The sequence below is a fragment of the Siphateles boraxobius genome, unplaced genomic scaffold (genome assembly GCF_051911475.1).
Source record: "Siphateles boraxobius isolate OS27281-9 unplaced genomic scaffold, OSU_SipBor_1 9, whole genome shotgun sequence".
NCBI classification, from domain to species: Eukaryota; Metazoa; Chordata; class Actinopteri; order Cypriniformes; family Leuciscidae; genus Siphateles; species Siphateles boraxobius.
In genome coordinates, this window is record NW_027509219.1 from 2,912,949 (window position 1) to 2,934,912 (window position 21,964).

Below are 21,964 nucleotides of genomic sequence, written 5' to 3' on the forward strand. Positions count from 1 at the left end.
TGATTTTTGGTCATGATGTTCAGCTACAAATAAATGTTTTGCAATAAGACTAAATGTGAATTATATCTAAGATTGTATTTTCTTTACCTCATTGGAATCAGAATCGTTAAAATTCAAACGATAACCAACCCTAGTTCTTTCTTTAGGCATAATAGAATAAATTACCTGTAATAACCATAGTTTGTTTCCTTTTGTTACTTTTAGTATGTTTGTTACTTTCCTTATTTGCATTACTTTGGGAATTTTGTTGGGCTGAACGATTAATTGCATTTGCGATAATATTGCGATATGAAACACGATTTTGTAACCGCAAAAGCTGCGATCACACTGGTCACGTGACACGCGAGAGAAAAGCAGTCTGCAGATCAAGCATCAACTTGGCACGCTACGCATAGGTCTGGCATACAGGAAAGAACAGTTTATTTTTAATGTATGTGATATTGTGTTATTTATTCTCCCTCCGACAATTCTGGATCGATTCAGAGAATTTCAGAATCGAGTCTGAGCTTAGTTTTTAAACACACATGCGTGATGACGCTGCGCGTGCTTTAGAAACAACCGTATTCTGCTTGCTTCTAATTTCTCTCTCTCTCTCTCTCTCACACACACACACACACACACACACACACACACACACACACACACACACACACACACACACACACACACACACACAAACACACACACACACACACACACACACACACACACACACACACGACACTGCTCGAACCAGGGGCGTCATGCAAGCCAAAATTCTGGGGGGGCACAATCTGAGACATCGCAATTGTTTCCTGACGGGTGATATGATCATGTTAGGAGGGGTCAGGGGGTTTCTCCCCCTGAAAATGTTTAAAGTATGGCTGCTATACATACCATTTCAATGCAGTTTGGGAGGGACAGAAATACCTTAACGGAGCTTGCAGCAACCCTCCTCTATCTGAGGACTAAGTTAAAGTATCTATTTTGTAAGTTTATGCAAAAGACAAGTTGAAGAAAGAACTGGAAGCTCAAATTCAAAAGCTTTTGAAGTCTACTTCATTAAAGCATGTTTACACATACACTTACTGTACACTTAGGCCTACTACACATGATTTTAAAAACAGTAACATTGCAGTTTTTATGTTATGATTTTAAATTGGTATGTGACCTAAGAACGATCTTACATTAAAGGTACATAAAGGTGCTGAGGTCTGACTTTGTGGTGCTCTGAAATTAAGTTATTTTAATATTAATATGATGAAGGACTTTGAAAGAAGTTTGACAACTAGTTTACGGTTAGACTAGGCGAGCTATCGATAACGTCACACTGACACAACTTAAGTTAATGCTCTGAATTCGCAGCTAATATCAAATCCATAACTTTTTGATCAAGTTAAAATTTCCAGGTCAACCACAAATAATCCCACTACCTTTTAATATCATCCGATAACTAATTGAATGCCGATTTGTTGCTTTGCCAAATTACCACTTCAAGACCATCTGTAAAACATTGCCAGCTCAACGTGCGAGACGAGTGAGTTGCTTGAACACACACAGCAAAGACTCTACAGCGCTACGCGTGTAGCGCTCTAGATTTGATATACACAGACACCATATTAGGAAAAAGGGGCGGGCTGATGCTGACCGATTTATTACACATCCAGAAGAGTATATTTGAGTCGTTATAGGCTCTGGTAATTTTGGAGCATAATAGGAATAAAGTTGTGACAAAAAAATTATCGGGGAGGAAAAATCTGAGGGGGCACGTTTGAATGGGCATGACGCCAATCACTCCAGCTCTTGAATGGAAAACGTTCAGACAGCCTACTTTTAAATACTGAAAGCACTCTTTGTTTATTGCTTGTAACGTTTTTTTTGTTCCTCTTTATTTAGCCTACTAGCTCTTATATTTTGAAGCTATATTAGTTTATAGCCTATTTAAAATTCTTAACATGTAATTGCTTTAATTAAATGTGTTTATATATATATATATATATATATATATTTTTTTTTTAAGTATGTATATTTATTTACACATGTAATTAAATACATATTTTAAGTGTTATTAAGATTAATTAATAAGAAAAAAATTAGATTGGATCATGAGCTGCCTAAAGATTCCCATCCCTGCTGTACAATGATTTATTGCTTGTCTTTGTCGACTAATACAGAAGGTAAAGAACTTAAAAAGTAATCGCATATTAAATCGCAATCGCAATATTGGTTAAAAAAAATCGCAATTAGATTTCTTTCCATAATCGTTCAGCCCTAGAATTTTGGTTATTTTTCAGTTATTGAGTTACTTTAGGGCTTTTCACACTTTAAATGGTTAACCCTGGGTCATCCTAAACACCAGGAAAACTGAATCCTGGGTTATCTTGCTTTACATTTCACACTCCTCATAAAATACTCGGGGTTAACAATTAATCCTGGGTATTCATAAACTGACTTTTTACATTGTACATTCCTAAACCCCAGGTTAACGTTCTTATTTGCATATTTGCGGGGTCATATTGGATGAACGCAGCACGCGACCTGTTTACATAAAAGCTAGCATTGCACATCCTCTTATTGCCGACTGTAGCCTACTATTGAGTTTATACTGAATGGATACTTACTTTGGACTATAAAGGTAAGAATAAATTAAACGGTCTCTTCTTTTATCAAATTGACGTGTCTTCTGTCAGTATTTGACATTTTCCTCTCAAACACCGAATTTACTGTTTATATAAAATGCACAATGTTTCTGTGACTGTACAAAGCATGCAAATATGTAGGCGATTGGTTTTCTGTTGCTATACGTCTAGCTTTAACGTTCTAACATCTTGGTAGCCTTGGTAGAAGACACACTTTATCTCAAAGGGTCTTTCCAGGTTACATAAATTGACAAATTCATATTGTTACATCAGTAACAAGTCCAATTAAAGACTGCTACCGGCTCTTTTGCCTTGTTACATTTTGGGCAGTCATCCTGTGTCATGTGTTTGTTTGTTCCTAGAGCTTCCTCAACACACTATCAGCTTATGAGAGTTTGTAATTACATTTACTTGACTTACATTTACATTTATCTGACGCTTTTATCCAAAGCGACTTACAATTGCTATATTTCAGAGGTCGCACGCCTCTGCAGCAACTAGGGGTTAAGTGTCTCAGGGACACATTGGTGTCTCACAGTGGATTCGAACCCGAGTCTCTCACATCAAAGGCATGTGTCTTATCCACTGCGCCATCACCCCCCACTTCAGATTGTTTATTTTTGTGTCTTCATTGCTTGGTTTGTAAATTGAAACAATTGCATCCAATAAATACGTTTTACCTTCTTTTTTTTTTGCTACTTCTAATTGAATGCAAATATTATCAGTGCACTGAACTTGAAAATTATTTACATGGCTATAATAATAATAATAACAACAACAATAACATACTGGTTAATGCAACATTTTAGTCAATTAATACAACAATTAGTATTTGTGTAAACTTCGACGAAAAATGTCACTATTCTTATCACACGTCATTGGTCACCGCATGGTACGCGACGATCGACACGATGATTGCTTAGTTTTCAAAGTAAGTGCACAACTCACACCTCGTAGAACCCCTCCCTCGGGTTTCACATGCTCCCTCTCATGTGTAATTGCACGTCAGCGCAAACCACTACGCAGAAGTACAAATGGAAACCGACGGCGTTGGTCTGACGCAGAAGTATAAATCAGCCTTAGAAGTGCTCTAAGCGATGTCGGGTGACGTCACTTCTTGTTGACGTTTAAAGTATTGTCAAACAAAACGGAGGCTAGCTAGACCCTCCCTCCTCCTCATCCGCGCACTAACCCCCCAAACCCCGCCCCCAAACCCTTCTTGTCGGTTATTGGCTGGAACATTTTGTTATGTTTCGTGGTGCGGGTTAGGCCAGTTTGTTTTTGTTGCTGTTTGTGGAGTCTGGGGTGTCTGCAGAGAACGCGTTTCTTTACAGTGTGTTCAGGGGACAGGCAGCTAGCGGATAGTGAGGAGATGTTTGCTGTGTGTGACAACAAATATTTTGGCCTAAAAAACGCGTGACATTGCTTAGAGCACCGGAAGAGGGGGTTTCAATGGTTTCCCGTGTAAAAAGCGGTGCTAACCGCTGAAACGTTCCTTTACCCAGAGTTAAAAGCGGTGTTTAGAACGACGATAAACAAGGGTTAAGCGCAGTGTGAAAAGCCCTTTTGGGTATTTCCCAAAAGTCTGTGTAACACTGACTGACTTATGCTTTAGATTAAGTATATTGGTCTGGGATAAATGTCACTGATTAATCTTTTTAATAATATCAATCTTATAAATAAAATAAATACAAAAAAGTAATGTAATTCAAACCCACATTTATGCATTGATTGTTGTCTTGTATACTGTAACTGCAATACAATGCAGCCTTCAATTCTTTCAGTTCATAATAGTACATTAAAATCAAATTCATGAACATTACCAGCTTTGGACCTGAATGGCAGGTTTTTCTTTTTATAACTCTACCAGTTTGATGCCAGATCTTAATTTGTGAACGTGGCAATCTTGTTTTTCTCAGAACTCTTGGACTATCTACAGTTTTGTCTGTACAAGGCGACACAGAATAAACGCTTGTGAGATCATTTTTTTTCTCATACCTCCCCCTTCTATCCTATTCATTCTTTCAAACAGGCTAATGCAATTAACTATTCAGAGAAGAAAAAACACTCAAAGATCCTGTCCACACACACTCGCTTTCTCTCTCTCTCTCTCTCAGCAGTGAATAGCAATGGTCTGGTCTCGGTTCAGTGAAGTGTTAGAGTTCACTGATCTTACGGGCAGTGTTTGTTTTAGCACGCGTGTTTCCATAGATCTCTCGTTCCTGGCGACAAGAGGCCGCCGTCCGGCTCTCCCTCACACTCGCTCATCCTGACGCCGCTTTCATAGTACACAAAGCTTATTAGTGTTTCTCGTCTGCATTAATCCTGACTAAGAACTTCAAATTATGTTTAACAAAAGTGTAATGAACTTGCATTTCATTGTCATGACATATGCTAAAACTTGTTTTGTCAAATTAAGTGCATAGTCTATTTTTGAGTCTAGGTTTTCATTTCTTGCTTATAATTTGTTCTCAACTAATTGTACCATGGTACAGTGAAGGCATACTATAATATAAACAACTTGATACCAATTTCTGTCCTTATGAAGCCTATCTGAAGAACAAAAAGCATCAAGCATGTTAAGACTCTGGGTTCGCCCTCTGTATGTGCGAAAGAGCAAACCAGGTGTTTAAGTTTTATGGCTGTTGTCGTCTTGTCGTATAGGCACGTCAAAGATTTCAAACACCCTAATCACGTCACTTGGAGGTTTTGAAGAACAAGTTCTCAGTTTTATTGCTTTATTTGTTCCCACAAACAAGCAGAAGACCTTGAGGCTAAACACAGCCTGAAGTGGAGTTGTACTGTAGATACTCTACCTGCATTCCACCTTTGGTACTGTGTGTTGTGTTGGAGAAACTAGTGTTGGATTTCAGGACTGGGGTAAGAACACACAGGGCCCTGGCTCTTTAGCAAACACAAGGGCCCCCTTCATAGTAGCCTATCTTGGTGCCACAACACTCAAGCCTAGAAATCTAGATTCACCCTAGCGGCCGCAAATTTTATTTTGCAGCCAGTGTCGTCTAGCAACTCCGTTGGCTTGCGAGCTGGAAAAACCAAACTCTAGTCAGGCCAATCACATCGTGTATCGAGACAGTGGGCGGGGCTTAACATAATGACGGCAGAGTTGCGACGGTTCCGCACGAGTTCCCTGCTACATAGAAGAAGATGGTGAACAGCGGTCTTTCAAACCGGCTTTGGACGCGATTCTGGAAGACTTGGAGTTAAGCTTTTTTTAAAGAAAATAACAAAGAACGGCACTTAAGTCCATCGCTCTGATTTCGTCACCTCCTTCGTTGCTCTGGTTGGTTGTAGCGCTATCCTATTGTGTGCAGAGGGAATTTGATAGACAACCGTTTGTCCCGCGCCTCGGATTGAGCCCTGCCAATGGTGTGTTCCCAGACCCAACATCTGTCTGGCTTCTCAGGTTAACAACTCTATCTACCATAGGAAAAAAATAGTATTTAAAAACAAATCAAATCTCCAACATACAGAGATGCAAAGAGTATGCACACCAATTGTAGTGGTCTCTGTAGATTTAGTCGACTAAAATAATAATATCATAATTTAGTCAATTAAAACTTAAAACAATTTAGATGACTAAAATATGACTAAAACTAAATGGCATTTTTGTCCAAATCTGCTGTCAAAATGGAAACTGCAGTTTACATGGCCAGAGCTATTGGATCTGCTTTCAGCTATTTGGATCTGTTTACCCCAGAGCCTTCAAGGTTCACATAAATTCAAATGGGTCAAGTGACTGGTGCTGGTTATCACTTCAATAGAGAGGCAATAGCACCTACACCAGTCTCACGCTGCAACTGCTGGATGTGTGTACGTATCTTTGATCAGATGCCAATTCATCACTTGGCTTTTGGTGTTTGTTTCTCATGCGCGCCAGTAAATAAAATAACTTAATATCCAGTTCTGGTGCTCCTGATGGCGAGTTAGGCTTTAACCCTGCCTAGTCCTCATGCTAATCCGGCCCTGTTGGACTCGCAGACCTTGAAAAACAAATAATCTTATTTGGGATAGGCTATTATATGCGTCACCAACACATTCATTTTTTTTTTTTTGAAAAGTCGTTTCACAAAAAAAATGTATGCCGCTAAACCTTGATCCATACAACACTTTTCAAATAAAATCACCATAATTACCAAGAAAGTTCAATTGTGGTTACAATGTATTTGTTTAAAGGGATGGTTCACCCAAAAATGAAAATGTATTTTTAATGACTTTATTTTAAGATATTCTTTTATATCTATAAACAACATAAATGAGTAAATTAAGACAGTTTTGATTTTTTGAGTGAACTCTCCTTTTGACGACATCTGAGTGAATTATTTTTAATTATGTTTTTGGTATGTTTTTGGTCAGAAAATACACGTCAAATGACAACGTCAGCTGGATGTATATAGTATGTCAGAGAGTGTATTTATAAAACCCACCTACATACAGTACCCAAAGAACATATTTAATCAATTTTATTTTTATTTTATTTTAGCTTAATCTTATTCCGTACATTCTAAGAACACATTTTCACAAGTTTTTGTTATGACATCATCAGCAGAGAGATTCGCAAAAAGCAACCTGCACTGTGAAATTTTACATAGTGGGACATCATTGTTTGTTTCAGTTTTCTAGACTTTTGGGGTATAAATTATGAAGTAAATAATATTGAAAACGTCTGTAATTCTCTCTCGCAGACCGAGGATGAGGATCCGGACAGGGGGCAGCCGTGTATGCGCTGTGGAGAACAGTGTCCTGGCTTCCGCATGCACGGATGGAGGTAAGACTGGAGCGCTAAAACTGTTCCATACTAGATGAGGAAAAAGTCCTTGTCCTTCCTTTTTACTGCCAAATCTTGTGTACTAACCGCTAGGCCAGGGATCCCACCCCTTGACTTACTTTCGAAGGACATTCGTCCCTGGCCTGACAGTCTGCAGACGGAAACATAACATCCTCAGACATAACATCTCGGATTATTGTTTTAGGTATGTGTTTGTTTTGAAATGAAGTTCCTAGAGGAACAGGAAAGCATGGAAGACAGCGCCGATTAACTGCAGTCGGTCAGGAAAAGATTCGTGTGCGCGTTACGTTGTGTGAGACCTGAGATGCTTGTGTGTAACGCAAGATGTCTAATCATATTTCCAGAGCAGGTAATAAGAGCCGCACAGTGTTTACACTAACCAGTCTTCACTGTACGCCATTAGACAAGCCATCAGCTGAAGAATTAGGAGCTGTAGTGTGTGTGTTTGCGTTCTCCGCTCTCATATGCTAGTGTCATCTGCAGGACCCTTGATTTTTACATCTGGCAATAAGTTTATGAGGCAGCCAAAAATTATCCACACTTAAAAATATTCAGAGGAGTCCCATTGACCAGTAAATACAATATTTCTGAAGTCATGGCCACTAGAACACTAAAATGTAGGTTTGGAAATATTTAAATACTTCAGAGCCAGTTCAGAGCGGTAGATTATGTTTCCATCAGATTAATTTTAGATATAAGAATCCAAAGGGCGGTTTGTGACGTTAATACATGCCAGCTGTTGATCTTTTTTTCTGTGTTTTCTTAACAAAAAACCCATCACAAATAGACCATGTGACTGCTGTAGTTTAGCTGTTTGATGTCTCTTTTTTCAGAAAGCAGAATTGACTGATTGATAGTTTGATTAGTCACATGGCAAGTACTTCTTGTGCACCAGTTTACCACTGTAAAAATCCCTAAAGAATAGCACTTTATCTTGTCATGGAGTCTAGAAAAGCTGTTTTATTCTCTTCTTGGTCACATGACTAACCGAATACCAGATGATTTGTCTCAGTAACCCCCATGTGATAAGACAGTTTTGAATGCGGCATAAAGAAGTGGCAAATTCACACGTGAATAGGGCATCAGAAAATGGCATCCGCTTTTGTAAGCCTTTGCTTTAGTGATGCTAGGCTACATCCACATCAGTATGCAGTCCAAAACTATCGGCCACACAACATAAAATATAACAAAAGAGTACACACCTTTAATATGTATTTGACTGAAAGTACAGTAGTCAACATTTGAAGTGGATCAAAAAAGTTTATCAAAGTTGTCCTAAGACTAGAACGGGTACAAAATTCATGTATTTGAAAGGTTTTGATCCACTTCAAATGTTGACTACTGAACAAACATTTGTCCTCACAGTCGGGTCAGATTTGGACCATGTTTTAAAACACACACACACACACACACACACACAAACACACACACATACGCGCTCGCGCCTCAGAAATACTTACCTTCAACTGCCAGCGGGTGTGTGAAGAAGCCAGACAATGACCTGGAATGAATGCAAAAGGACATGAGGCATTCCTGTGTGTGTGTGTGTGTGTGTGTGTGTGTGTGTGTGTGTGTGTGTGTGTGTGTGTGTGTGTGTGTGTGTGTGTGTGTGTGTGTGTGTGTGTGTGTGTGTGTGTGTGTGTGTGTGTGTGTGTGTGTGTGTGTGTGTGTCAGTGTGTGTGTGTGTGTGTGTGTGTGTGTGTGTGTGTGTCACATGAGTCACATAGCTGTATGTTGGGGGAAAATTGTCTTTAGAACTTAGATAAAATCTTCAAAGTTTATTGAATAATGATTAAAGTAAATAATAACTAAAGCTATTTAAAATTGTTATTATGTATTAAAATAAACTTAAAATGTTGCCTTGGCAACTTACTGAAATGAATATCTTTAAGTTGAAGTATAATAAATACTAAAACTAAAACTGAAATAAAAATTAAATTAAAGCAAAATAAATATTTCCACAAAAAAGGACAAAGGTAAATTAAAAAACAATTAAACTCAAATTAAAAGGAAACCTAAAATATATACAAATAAAAGATAATTAAAAACCCATGAAAGCTTGATATAACGTGCAAAAATATAGACAGAGCTAGTAACAGTCTTGGAGATTTTATCTTTCATATGCACAAAATAGATTTTTGCAGGATTGCCTAATGAATAAATCATTTCTGATGTAATTTGGTTGTGCCTCAATGAACTACTTAAGTAAACTGGGGTTTGAAAATCAGATTTATTTTCTTAATCAAACTGCGAGGCATTGTCTTTAATATAGTAATGATCATTCTTTTTTACTGAAGTCATACTGCAGTTTCATGTATCACACACACACACACACACACACACACACACACACACACACACACACACACACACACACACACACACACACACACACACACCTCAAAAGAACAACATTGATTTGAATCATTGATTTGATCATTCTTTTTTACAGATAATCATTCTAATAAATACATTGAATAAAATGATAGCGTACCACATGCAAAAGCCTATTTTTAAGGGATGTATCGGGGACTTTTTACCGTAAATGAATGTGTTCGCATGACTTCTGTTCTCACCTTAAATTAGTGGGTGTGTGTGTCTTTCTGCTTTTTACTCTCATGCCTGCACTTCTGTCATACATCAACATCAGTCCAAATCGAATCGGTTGCCCATTCTTCAAGTCAAGCACTATTCATATGCTACAATCTAATCCAGAGCACAGAAACAATCACATCTAGATCTGCACTACATCATTTTAATCTGACAATGTGTTGCTTTAATCCAGTGTTTCCCAACCTTTTTTTATTTTTTGCCACAGCAGAGTTTTGATATGTACAAAATCCCACTGCACCCCACTAAATGTGTGCGCTTTTAAATCTCATGATATAGAAGATGAAGCGCTAGCCTATAAGGAAATCGCTATATGCACAGGATATTTAAAACAGTATACAGCTAAACACTTCTCCTCTCTTCAAATACAAAATAATACAAAAAACATTAGCTTTTATAGACACAGGGCCCTATTTTAACGACCTAGGCACATGGTCTAAAGCGCACGGGGCAAGCACACTTCGGACATCTCTGAATCCACTTTTGCTAGTTTAACGATGGGAAAAACACCCCGGCGCATGCTATAAAAGGGATGTCCCAGTTCTACAGTGTCGGTTCTACATTGAATTACACCCTGGGCGAGACCCCCCTTCACAAAAAAACACAAAATTCTGCACAAACAGTTATATTCTATTATAACAACATAAGTGAATGAGAACATTTTATTTCTCAATTGCACAAATCCTTCATTAGAACATTTTGAAAAACACACTTAAGAGAATCCAGTAATTTAACTATTGCAATTACAACAGGAAACCTCCAACTTTGCCAAAAGACAATGAACACAATTCTGCACATAATATGACAGTATATAAGTTATCAGAACTTAAATAAATATACACTATATACATAAATGTGCCAAAAATATATACAATCAGATATATAAAAAATGTAACGAGCAGAGAGCAACAATAATATAAAATAATATACTAATAAAATATAGAAAAAATATTCTAAATAGCACAAATCCTTCATCACACAAACCATTAGCTCTTTGGTTACTGCCTCGAAATCTATGCATGGCACACTTTTAGTTATGACTTGTTAAACTATACTTTGTCAGGAAATAGAGTTGTAGCAAATAAATAGCAAATGTTAATCTTTGAAACTACCTACAGATGTGAAAATTACAGGGCCTTACGTTAACCCAACTGATGGAAATAAATAAATAACTGAACTTGTAAAAGTTTTGTTGCAAAGCACAATATTATGGTGAAATTAGATCTCGTTTTTGTTGAGTTAAAACCGAATTATTATTGTATAAGCATAGCAAGCATTATAGCAAAAAGGCTAACAAACGTAAGAGTTATACCCACCAATTAACATTACCCCTTCATTCATGACATGGATACCGTAATCATACAGAGAGAACATAGTTGCATACCTTTATCTTTTGCTCGTTTCTCCTCTTCTTCTGTTCTTTTTTTTATGGCTTTGACCTTTTCCTGTCCATCTCTGTGTTTATTTGGCACTCGACATTCAACAGATTTTTTTTTACTGCTCATGTCGCCCCCATGTGTCATGAAAAAATGCCGCCCCTGGGTGACTGCCCGGTTCGCCCGTGCCAAAAACCGCTACTGCTATTCTCTTAAAGGTGCTCTAAGCGATGTCACGCGTTTTTTAGGCCAATTTTTTTTTGTCACATACAGCAAACATCTCCTCACTATCCCCTAGCTGCCTGTCCCCTGAACACACTGTAAAACGCGGTCTAGGGTTGTAACGGTATACCGGTATGGCGGTTTATCATGATATTGACATGTATGATTATCATATCGTGAACATTTGCTTATCCAAGGTTTTGGAAAAAAAATTAAACCAGATCTCACCTGCACATATGCAACTTCTTTCCACTTGAGCTTAGACTCCACCCATGCATGTACAGCGGAGAAAATCTCTGAGACAGAGGCTGCGATTTCTAATCTCTTTCCCCCGCAGAAAAAAAGTTGAAATCTGCAGTGTGGGAATACTTTGGGTATCCAAAAAACGAACGCGGGGTTTTCCTTGAAGGTGGATATCCAGTTGTGTCCAGAAATGTGGACGAAGAGTGGCTGCAAAAGGAGGATACGTCGAATGTTCTCCCATATTCGCGAACACCATCCCTCCCTGCAGATAAAGTTCAATTTATAACTCAAGGCCGTATTATTTCCATTTTGACGCAGATGTCGCAAAAAATGCGCGATTTGATATATGGATGAATAAATCTAAAATATAGCTGTGCAATAAATCAAATCGATATATGAGTGTGTGTCAAAAAACTGCTATACTGTAAATCTATATTCTGTAGTATGTGTGACGCTCATGATGTTTAAAGCGTCTGCTGTCTCACTCACTATATGACGACGTGAACACATGAAGATATCCAGAGCTGCTCTGAGAGAAAGAAATGAGCATTTCATAATTTCATTTAAAAGAATCATCGTGAAATACACTCTTGACTGAAACTCATAGGAGTTTAGTACAACCTGTCAAAATAAAAGTTCACAGACTCATTAAAAAATTTCATTAAAAAAAGTTTATTGTAATAAACCATGTTCAACCAAAAAACCCTGTCTGTTTTCATTCATTTTAGGGTCATTGTAGCTGATGATTATAGTAATAATGATTCTTTAATACCGTATACCGTGAAACCATGATATTTTCTGAGACGATTATCATACCGTAAAAATCTCATACCGTTACAACCCTACTCTGCAGACACCCCAGGCTCCACAAACGGCAACAAAAACAAACTGGGCTAACCCGCACCACGAAACATAACAAACTGTTATGTCATGTAACAAACAGCCAATAACTGACCAGAAGGATTTGGGGGGTTAGTGCGCGGATGAGGAGGAGGGAGGGTCTAGCCAGCCTCCGTTTAGTTTGACAATACTTCGAACGTCAACAAGAAGTGACGTCACCCAACATCGCTTAGAGCACCTTTAATGAGTAATGGGTGTGTTTTGGGTGTAACATGCAGTAAACCAATCAGTGTCTCATCTCCCATTCCGTTTAAAAGCCAGTTGCGCTCACGCCATGGCGGATTCGCTATTTACATGAAGGAATTTGCAAGCGGAAAAACTGAACGCTTCTCTAGCGAGGAAAATAACACAAAAAAATTTGCAATATTTTTAACAATATTTTTTATTTTTATTTAAAGAGCGCGTTAGTAAGCCTATAGGCGGGTCCACAACGCATGTGCACACTTTGTCCCGTAGATGGTCTGCTCGCGCACTTTAAACTCGCTTTAAGATCCGCAGTCTATTAAGGTTGCCTCAAACTAGCAGCGCGCCGACAATGCGGCTGAACACACCTCGTTTTCAGGCCAGCAGCCCATGGGTGCACAAATGGGTGCAAATGCATGTGCTATTTAAACAACGTGGTGCAGAACGTGAAAATGATAACTGCGTCGGGCTGAAAATAGCAATAAACACTTGGATACACTGGGTGTATGATAGGGCCAATAGTGTTTCTTGAGTAAAGAAAAATCAGTACTTATTCAAACATCAGTTCTTTATTTACCTTTGCATTGCAAACCAGCAGAGATCTCTCTACAAACTGCGTGCAGAACGAGGTTACGAATAATTTTCATTGGTTAAATATTTGTAAAACCCACATACAGGTATAAAGGATGACCAATAGCATTGATTTTTAAAAATAGAGATAAAAGGTTTCGGCCTGAGAGTTACGTTATATTGTTAGTCGTAGCATTTATTTTATTTTTAAAAACATTTGATCATTTTCCACGGCACATCTGACAACACAGTGGTTGGGAAACTGCTTTAATCTATGTAAAGTATCCTATTCAGATTCTGCTCAACAAGCGTTGTGTAAAAAATTCAACGTTCGTTGCACTGACGTTATTGTCCATTGCGGTAAAATTTATTTTCCTCCAATTCGACCCACTCTGCTTCGGTTCTTTTCTTCACAGACTCTTTCCCCCATGCCCACCCGTCTGGCCCCCTATTTTGTGTCCTAATTCCTCCTGTACGACTAATGAGATTAGTCCTTTCAGGTCCTTCTGCTGCCAAGACTGCAGGAATACAGCCATCAGACTCCCACACTTACCCTCCTCTCTGCATTTCCCTCTTCTGTCTCAGTGCTTTAACTTAATCATTGTCTTGCTCTCTTTTTCTCATTCCCTTTCATTATGTCACACTCTTTTAATCTTTCTTTAGGTTTAGAATCAGATCAGTGTTGTTGGGGAGTAACTTAAAGTAGCAATGCTCTTACTGTATTGGCAACATTTATCAGTAGTGTGTTTCCAGTAACTACTTTATGAGCTTTATTCAAATTTGAATCCCAAAGTGTTTTTAATTTATATACACTACCGTTTAAAAGTTCAGGGGCGGTAAGTTTTGTTAATGTTTTTTGAAGAAGTCTCTTATGCTCGCTGAATTTATTTGAGGAAAAATACAGTTAAAACAATAATATTGTGAAATGTTATTACAATTTAAAATAACTGTTTTCTTTTTTAATATATTTTAAAATTGAATTTGTTTCTGTGACAGCAAAGCTGAATTTTCAGCATCATTACTCCAGTCTTCAGTGTCACATGACCCTTCAGGAATCATTCTAATATGCTGATCTTCTGCTCAAAATGCATTTCTTATTATTATGAATGATAGCTTTAAAAAAAGTTTGTGCTCATTTTTTTGTGTGTAAACCATGATAATATTTTTTTTTCAGTATTCTTTAATGAATAGAAAGTATAAAAGAACAGCATTACTTAACAGAGAGTGAAATATGTTGAAATAAACTGCTGTTATGTTTTTTATCTAGTTATAAAAATGGTGTATTTTGTAATCTGTTAAATGTATGTATTTTGTTATATTATGTGTTTGTGTTGGTCACCCGAATGGAAACAGATAGTTGAATAATTTAAATAACTCATTTTTATTAGGCAACTAACTAGCACTAGCACTAAAGTGTGGCTTGACTGTAGTTGAACTACTTTAAATGATCAATAGCTTGTAACTCAGCAAAGTACAGTTTCAAAGTAGCTCCTCAACACAGGTATTTATGTATAAAATCTGATGTTTTCTTTAAAAACATTCATTATATCTAACCAGGTTTTATATATAGGTTTCTCCTTATCGTAAATGCGAATGCCGCTAAGACCGGAAGAGTACGAGCGGAAATAAACATGCACACACTCGCATTGCCGAAGCTCACAGGCGCCATCTTGTGCACCTAGCCCATAACTCGCCGAGATCACTCAAATGCGTGGCAGACTTATTCACAAAAACAATAGAGTATGGCATTCCCCTCTGGGCATGTAGAACAACGACATTACCGAACGATATACCTCACATTTTACCAAACAAAATGCACGATGCACTAATAACTCTATTACACTATTAATTAAAACACATTAAATATAAAAACACATGCCTTACCTTTTTGTTGCAGTGCAGTTTTTATTGCATATATGGTATAAATAACGTTTTGCTGACAGCACTACAGTCCTCTTTTTTTTATTGCTGCTTCCATTCTCCTGATTGGTATTATTTAATTTCTTCATTAAAAAAAAAAACCATCCAGGGAAGATTGAATAGGCCTGTTTCTTTTCGTTTTTACTCCGTATCTGACATCTAATCAAAAAGACACGCGATTAAGCGATGCAATAAACTGCGGGTGCGCACACTCACTCCACACGATTTTTTTGGTAATAATACTTTTGCTATAATGTATACAAACTAAAGGAAAAATGTCATTTCATGTCAAAAAGGTTGCAGTATGGGACCATCAAAAAATTAAATCTAGTTGCCGCAATCTGTGATTCATCTGCAACTGTCGATGGAGGTGGAAACGTTAATTTCCCACCCTGAACTTATTTGCATGAACTGAAATGACCTTAAAGTCTTAATTGCATTATTTACTGGGCCAAATTTAATTTAAAAACACACCAAAACTCCATATTTGTGTGACTTAATTAGGTCTGATTTAGCTAGAAGGTGATTTTGCATGCCAGGATGATGAAAAGCCTGTGAATGATAGATTGGTCCCAGAATCTGTGCCAGCTGAGCACAAGCACCGGAGAGAACGTCCATCTTGTCATGCGTGTCTGCTGTAGTACAAATGAGGATGTTGTCCAAGGCAGGTGTCCTGGAGGTTGTCAAGCTCTTGTGAGAATTTGATTGAGTTATCAGTGAGCTCCTGGCCATGATGAGAGAGTCTGGCAGGATGGTAGTAGTTGAATTACCAGTAAAGAGCCAGGCAGTTATTTCTCAACCGCTCATTGCTGCCACCGTGAAACCCGCACCAGAAAGTGTCCATCTGTTCTTTAAACCGGATCCCTTGGTTACTCACTTTTACGTTTGCAGCTCTTCAGCACAGCACTATGGAAGCTTGTTTCCGCCATACGGAGTAAAACTATTTAAAAGACAACTGCGACTTTTTATCTCACAATTCTGACTTTTTTTCTCGCAATTGCGAGTTTATATCTCACAATTCTGAGGAAAAAAAGTCTGAATTGTGAGAGAAAAAGTTGCAGTTATCTTTTTTTTTTTTTATTCTGTGGCGGAAACAAGCTTCCATAAATATTCGAGCTCAAAGCTGTTAATAATCATTAGGGATGCACAATATATCGGCCACCATATCGGTATCGGCCAATATATGTTCATTTTTAATTTGGTGGATATATATTAAAGCCGATAAATAATGTATTATTTCCTTCAGCTGAGACACTTCAGATGCGCACTGTTCGCCATTACGGTGTTGGATTGCTTGAATAATGATTGAAATCCCTTCAAAAAGGGTGTAACGTGCACTGCAAGTCTGTCATATAGGCTACATAAAATTATAATGTGAACATTATTATTGTGTGCTTGGTACATGGATTTTATTTGTTAGACTTTGTTTTTGTAATCAGGCTCTCAAAATGATATAAAAATTTTGATCTATATTTATCAGCCAATATATTGGTTATCAGCTTTCGAAAATAAAGAATTATCGGTTGTCAGTATCGGTATAAATTTTCATATTGGTTCATCCCTAATAATAATTTGTACCGTAATTCTAGGGTTTGTGTTGTCATGGCAATAGAGGTGTAAAATTGTAAATATAAAAAATGTAACGTTACACAGAAAAGGTTAAGTGAATTTTTCATATGAAAATGATATAGTTTGAAGTCTATCTAGTAGCTCTACTTGAGTATTTTACTGTTTACGAATAAGCCTTGCTATAAACCAGATTTAGCTGCTTTTTTTTTCTAAGAAAAGGAGGGACAAATGGAAATGAGTTTTTGTGGTAATCCCCGTTACACCATTATGATGTCCAGTGAGTTTAGCTTGTATGAAACCCAGAATATTATTTTAAGATGAAAGCGTCAAAAGAGCCGCAGCTTCATACTGTATACTTTACATCCTTCCTATCACATGAGCTGTTATAGAGGACGTGTCTGAAAAGGGAAATCTGAAACATGTTGTTGGTGAGGGAGGAGACGGAGAGGAGGGCTTGTGAGGGGAGAATCTATTGTTCGGGATCAGTGTTGGCTTCAGCGGCCTGAGGGGGAAGAGGCAACCAATAGAGACCACTGTCATTTGACTCGACTCAAGCGGGATGACGTTTGAATCACTACCAGGTCATTGAAGAATGGCTAACTTGCTTAAGCCACCTTAGGTCTGAACAATTCAACATATTACAACTCTTAGAAAGGGATTTTGCAGTGTCAGGGCTACAGGTAATATACTCAGTACTGAACACTGAGTGTTCAGTTACCTTTGATCTTGTGAAGTGTTTCAATTTAGTTTTGTGTTTGAACTAGTCTGACAGGAAGTTTGTTCAGAATGACAATCATAACGGCAATAGCAGTGATGATGATGATGATGTGTATCGGTGTTAGTTTGGCAAAAGTGTGTGTATGTGCTTGTAGGAACTTTCTTTGGAGTGTTTATTCAGTTTTAAAGAATGTCTCAAATTTTCGAAATATGCGCCCTCAGATTTTGCAGACAAGCTTTTTAATACAGCTTACACGAACAGAAATATTTAGCTTTTTTAATAAGTTTCGTGACTATTGTGCTGTGGTGAAAATAAGTGTCTGAAAGTGGGAGATATTGTCATTCACATTAAAATGTTCTCATTCCAATATCTTTCTTTGACAGTTAAGTTGCATGATTGTACTTTGGGGGAGAGTGTCTAAAAGTGGCAGATCATCACGATTCTATCAAACTGAACGAGGTAAAAGATAAAAATGTCAGCGTTTAATTATAGTTAGAAAGATGCCAGCGTTTCTGTACATGATTTGTAATCTTAATAAACAGCATTATTAGTGTGCAGAATTGGTTCTGGTACAATACAATTGTTTTATTCCTTAACATTCTTAAATCTAATTCTAAAAAGTTGTATGGTTAGGGTTTTAGGATTTTTTATTTATAACAGCTGTTGTACCCTATATTCAAATTGTTTAATGCACACAATAAAATAATAATGTTTTTTAAAAAATTAATTAATTAAGGTATTTTTTTCACAGTTTGTCGCTAAATTAACACAAAGAATATTTTTTTGTTATCATTTTTATTTAAATAACACAATATACGAAAACATTTTAAAGTCGGTAAAATGCTTTGGGATCTATTTAAAAAAATAGCAGTGACTAACAATAGTGTGAATTAGGTTTTTTTAAATAATTCATTTAAAAAGTTTGAAATAATCAGCACTATGGATATAAATTGCCATTTTGCTACAGACAGACATTAATGCAACTTATTAGTCGCTGAGACACACGAAAGCATACTTCCTACTGGAACGATTAACTTGCCAAATAAAAACATAATTAAAATCATCACAATATGTTGGATAATTCGGTATTGAATGTATTGCAAGTATTCATATATTGATCTGTGCCAATGCGCTGATAAAGACATCATTCAGCCGTTAGAGCAATGGAAAAGTTCTTCATTGGAAAGTAGGCTTGGGCGGTATCCAAATTTTGATACCGTCAAACCTCCTCCCTATTTTACCGGGGTATACGGTATTACCGTGACTAATTAAAAATTATGACATAAGGCTCAGACAGCGTCACCAAACTGTTGGCTTGTGCCTACACCGTTCAGAATCTGAATACCAGATCGGGCAAAAAAATCAAAAAAAATCAAGGCCAACCCGTGCACGTTGTGTCTGATCCCTGTTGACGGCATTAAATGTAATATGAGCCGTAGCCCTATTTAGACTCGACTATTTTTAATACGTGGGTCGTTATAATATGGTGGCGTCAAATAATTTTTTAACCCAGGTGCTGAGGGGGTGGTAGATATAAATACTATTTATAAATGAGCAAAAATGGGACAATTAATAATATTTAATTATTTTAATTATGACAATTGTATTCATTTTATTCATTAATTTAAATTAAATTAACAAGCAACAAGCAAGAAGTGCATTTGTAAATCCGGTGACACGAGTCCATTGATTTTTATTAATACAACTTTTCTGTCAGTGCTGCAAAGATTAAGGTGACGATCGCCATCTCCGTAGTGAACGCGCATATAGAGAAATGCAAATCATGGATTACATAATCAGAAGGTATAGGCTAGCCTTTTTCTTTTCGTTTTGAATTGTTTCGTTTATAGAAATTGACGATTGATATCTCCGTAGTGAACGCGCGTATAGAGAGAAATGCACATCCTGGATTAATCAGAGAATATGCTGCCTATATTTCTTTTCCTTTTGAATTGTTTCGTTTAGAGAAATTGACGAATCGCCATCTCCATAGTGAACGATAGAGAGAAATGCACATCATGGATTCCATAATCAGAGAGTAGGCTAGCCGATTTCTTTTCGTTTGGAATAGTTTCGTTTAATTTGATGATCGCCATTTCCGTATAGAACGCGCATAGAGAGAAATGCACATCATGGATTAAATAATCAGCGAGTGGCCTATTTCTTTTCGTTTTGAATTGTTTCGTTTAATGACATTTCAAGCTTTATTTAGATATCTGTCATGTCTGTGAGACATACACTGAGTTTCGGTTAATTTATGATGAGATTTCAATGCAAGTGACCGCATCATGTCATGATTATGTTGTCTGCTATATTTGATTCTTATTTATTATTGGTTGATAAAAAAATTATTAAAATTAAGATACAATTTATACAAAACGAAATTCACTTTAAAGAAAGGCAAAATTAAACTTAATTAAGTGGTCAATGTCTGACTCCCGATGCATCCCATCTTACTCGTGCTGTTCAGTTTTCATTATCAACGTAAAAAAAAAAACATTATAATATTTTAACAAATATAAACTAATGCGCTTATTTAATGAACTCGGGGCAAAATGCATCCTCGCAGCAGTGAGTGGGTGGTTGTTTCGGAGATGCGACATTAGGTTAGAGGTGTTTCCATCTCTCGCGGTCACCTTTTTTATTGCAACATTTAACAATTGCATCAGTATTTACTGCCTCTCCCTTCTCTCTCTCTCTCTCTCTCTCTCTCCTCCACACTGTCACTTGATGACAACTACATAAGCATTTTTAGGCATTGAATAAATTATATTTATATATTATATATAAGTGCCGGTAATGACGGTATTGAAACTGATACCGTTGCTATTTTAAGACCCCGCGGTATACGATATTACCGAAATACCGCCCAACCCTATTGGAAAGACTTCATTCCTTCATTTCAGTTGAGACATTGCATACCCATTATCTTTGATTTATCATAGACTTTATGGCACAATATTACAAATGGGCAAAGGGTAAATGAATGGATTGGCAGATGTGTGTGACATCATCATGTGCAGTCATACCATCTGCACATGCAGCGTGTCTTCAGGACACATCTGGCAACAGATTGCATGTTGATCTTGGGTCAGGATGGCTTTCGCCAGCAGAGCTTAACCAGCATGGGTGAACCTGTTGACCAGTGCTTATGCCTGAGCCATTTATGTGAACTTTCCTTACGGTTAGCTAGGAATAACCCTAACCTCTCCTAACCCCCACCACTACATTGCACTTAAGTGTATTATTTCAGATGCCTTTTATAAAAGACTACTATTTAAAAATGTGTATATATATTACACGCCACTGCTGAAATCCACCGCATTTGGTGGGTTGGTGGGTGTTAATGTCAAGCCCTGTTTAGCAGTATATAAGAAAAAAAATTATTTTAGTAGTAGTGTGCGTTGTTGGATTTTACCAGTTTAAATGGCAATGTTCTTATTTGTAATTTACAGTTTTATACTATTAAATTTGTTGGTTGTTCTGTTTACATTAAATATGTTTACATTTTTACTGTATTTTTTACAGAATTATTCTGGCAACTATGGATGCACCGATTAGAGATGCGCGGTTGGCGGATAAACCGCAGATCGGGCGGATGACGTGACAGAAAAAAATATTTTAATTAAATTCGGGCGGGTGGCGGGCGGTTTCTAGTCTCGTGGCTGTCATCAGCAGCGCCTTGTATCAGCGGATGGCGGGCGGGAAAATTGGTCAAAAATGTTGATGCGGATGGATGCCGGACGGATGATGAGTTTTGTGATGCGGTTGCGGATGAAATAATAGCCCATCCGCGCATCGCCAGCACCGATACCATTTTATCAGAACCGATCCGATCCCAAAAATTCTGAGTATTGACCGATACCAATGTGTTCACTGATAATCACTCTTTTGTGTGCTAAACACAACCTACTAAGTACAGACAACTTCGTTATAAAGAAAAACAAAATATATATTTGATCATATGCTATGACAAAAAGGCTATTATGAACTAGATTAGTGGATAATTCAGCAGCAAAAGAACAAAAATTATAGCGCTGTCTACTCCAGTGTTGTGATCTAACAGACACCCGGTAGAAAGTAACATGATGAAAGGGTTGAAAATTCAACCCAAAAATGAAAATTCTGTCAGTATTTACTCTCCCTCATGTTGTTCCAACCCCGTAAGACCTTCGTTCATCTTCAGAACACAAATTAAGATATTTTTGATGAAATCTGAGAGCTGTCT

The 21,964-nt window shown here is 37.3% G+C and overlaps 2 protein-coding genes across 2 annotated transcripts in view; one reads left to right on the forward strand and one right to left on the reverse strand.

The window, feature by feature from the left end:
* rmi1 (RMI1, RecQ mediated genome instability 1, homolog (S. cerevisiae)) overlaps positions 1-1,537 on the reverse strand; it is a 362,517-nt gene extending 360,980 nt beyond the window's left edge. Inside the window, exon 1 of the mRNA XM_077223819.1 lies at positions 1,469-1,537. The gene's annotated coding sequence lies outside the window, so the exon portion shown is untranslated. The remainder of the gene's footprint in view (positions 1-1,468) is intronic.
* The window catches only part of prickle3 (prickle homolog 3), a 49,374-nt gene that overhangs the window by 3,736 nt on the left and 23,674 nt on the right, over positions 1-21,964 (forward strand). Inside the window, exon 2 of the mRNA XM_077223780.1 lies at positions 7,322-7,404. Within this exon, the coding sequence (XP_077079895.1) occupies positions 7,322-7,404 (83 nt within the window). The remainder of the gene's footprint in view (positions 1-7,321; positions 7,405-21,964) is intronic.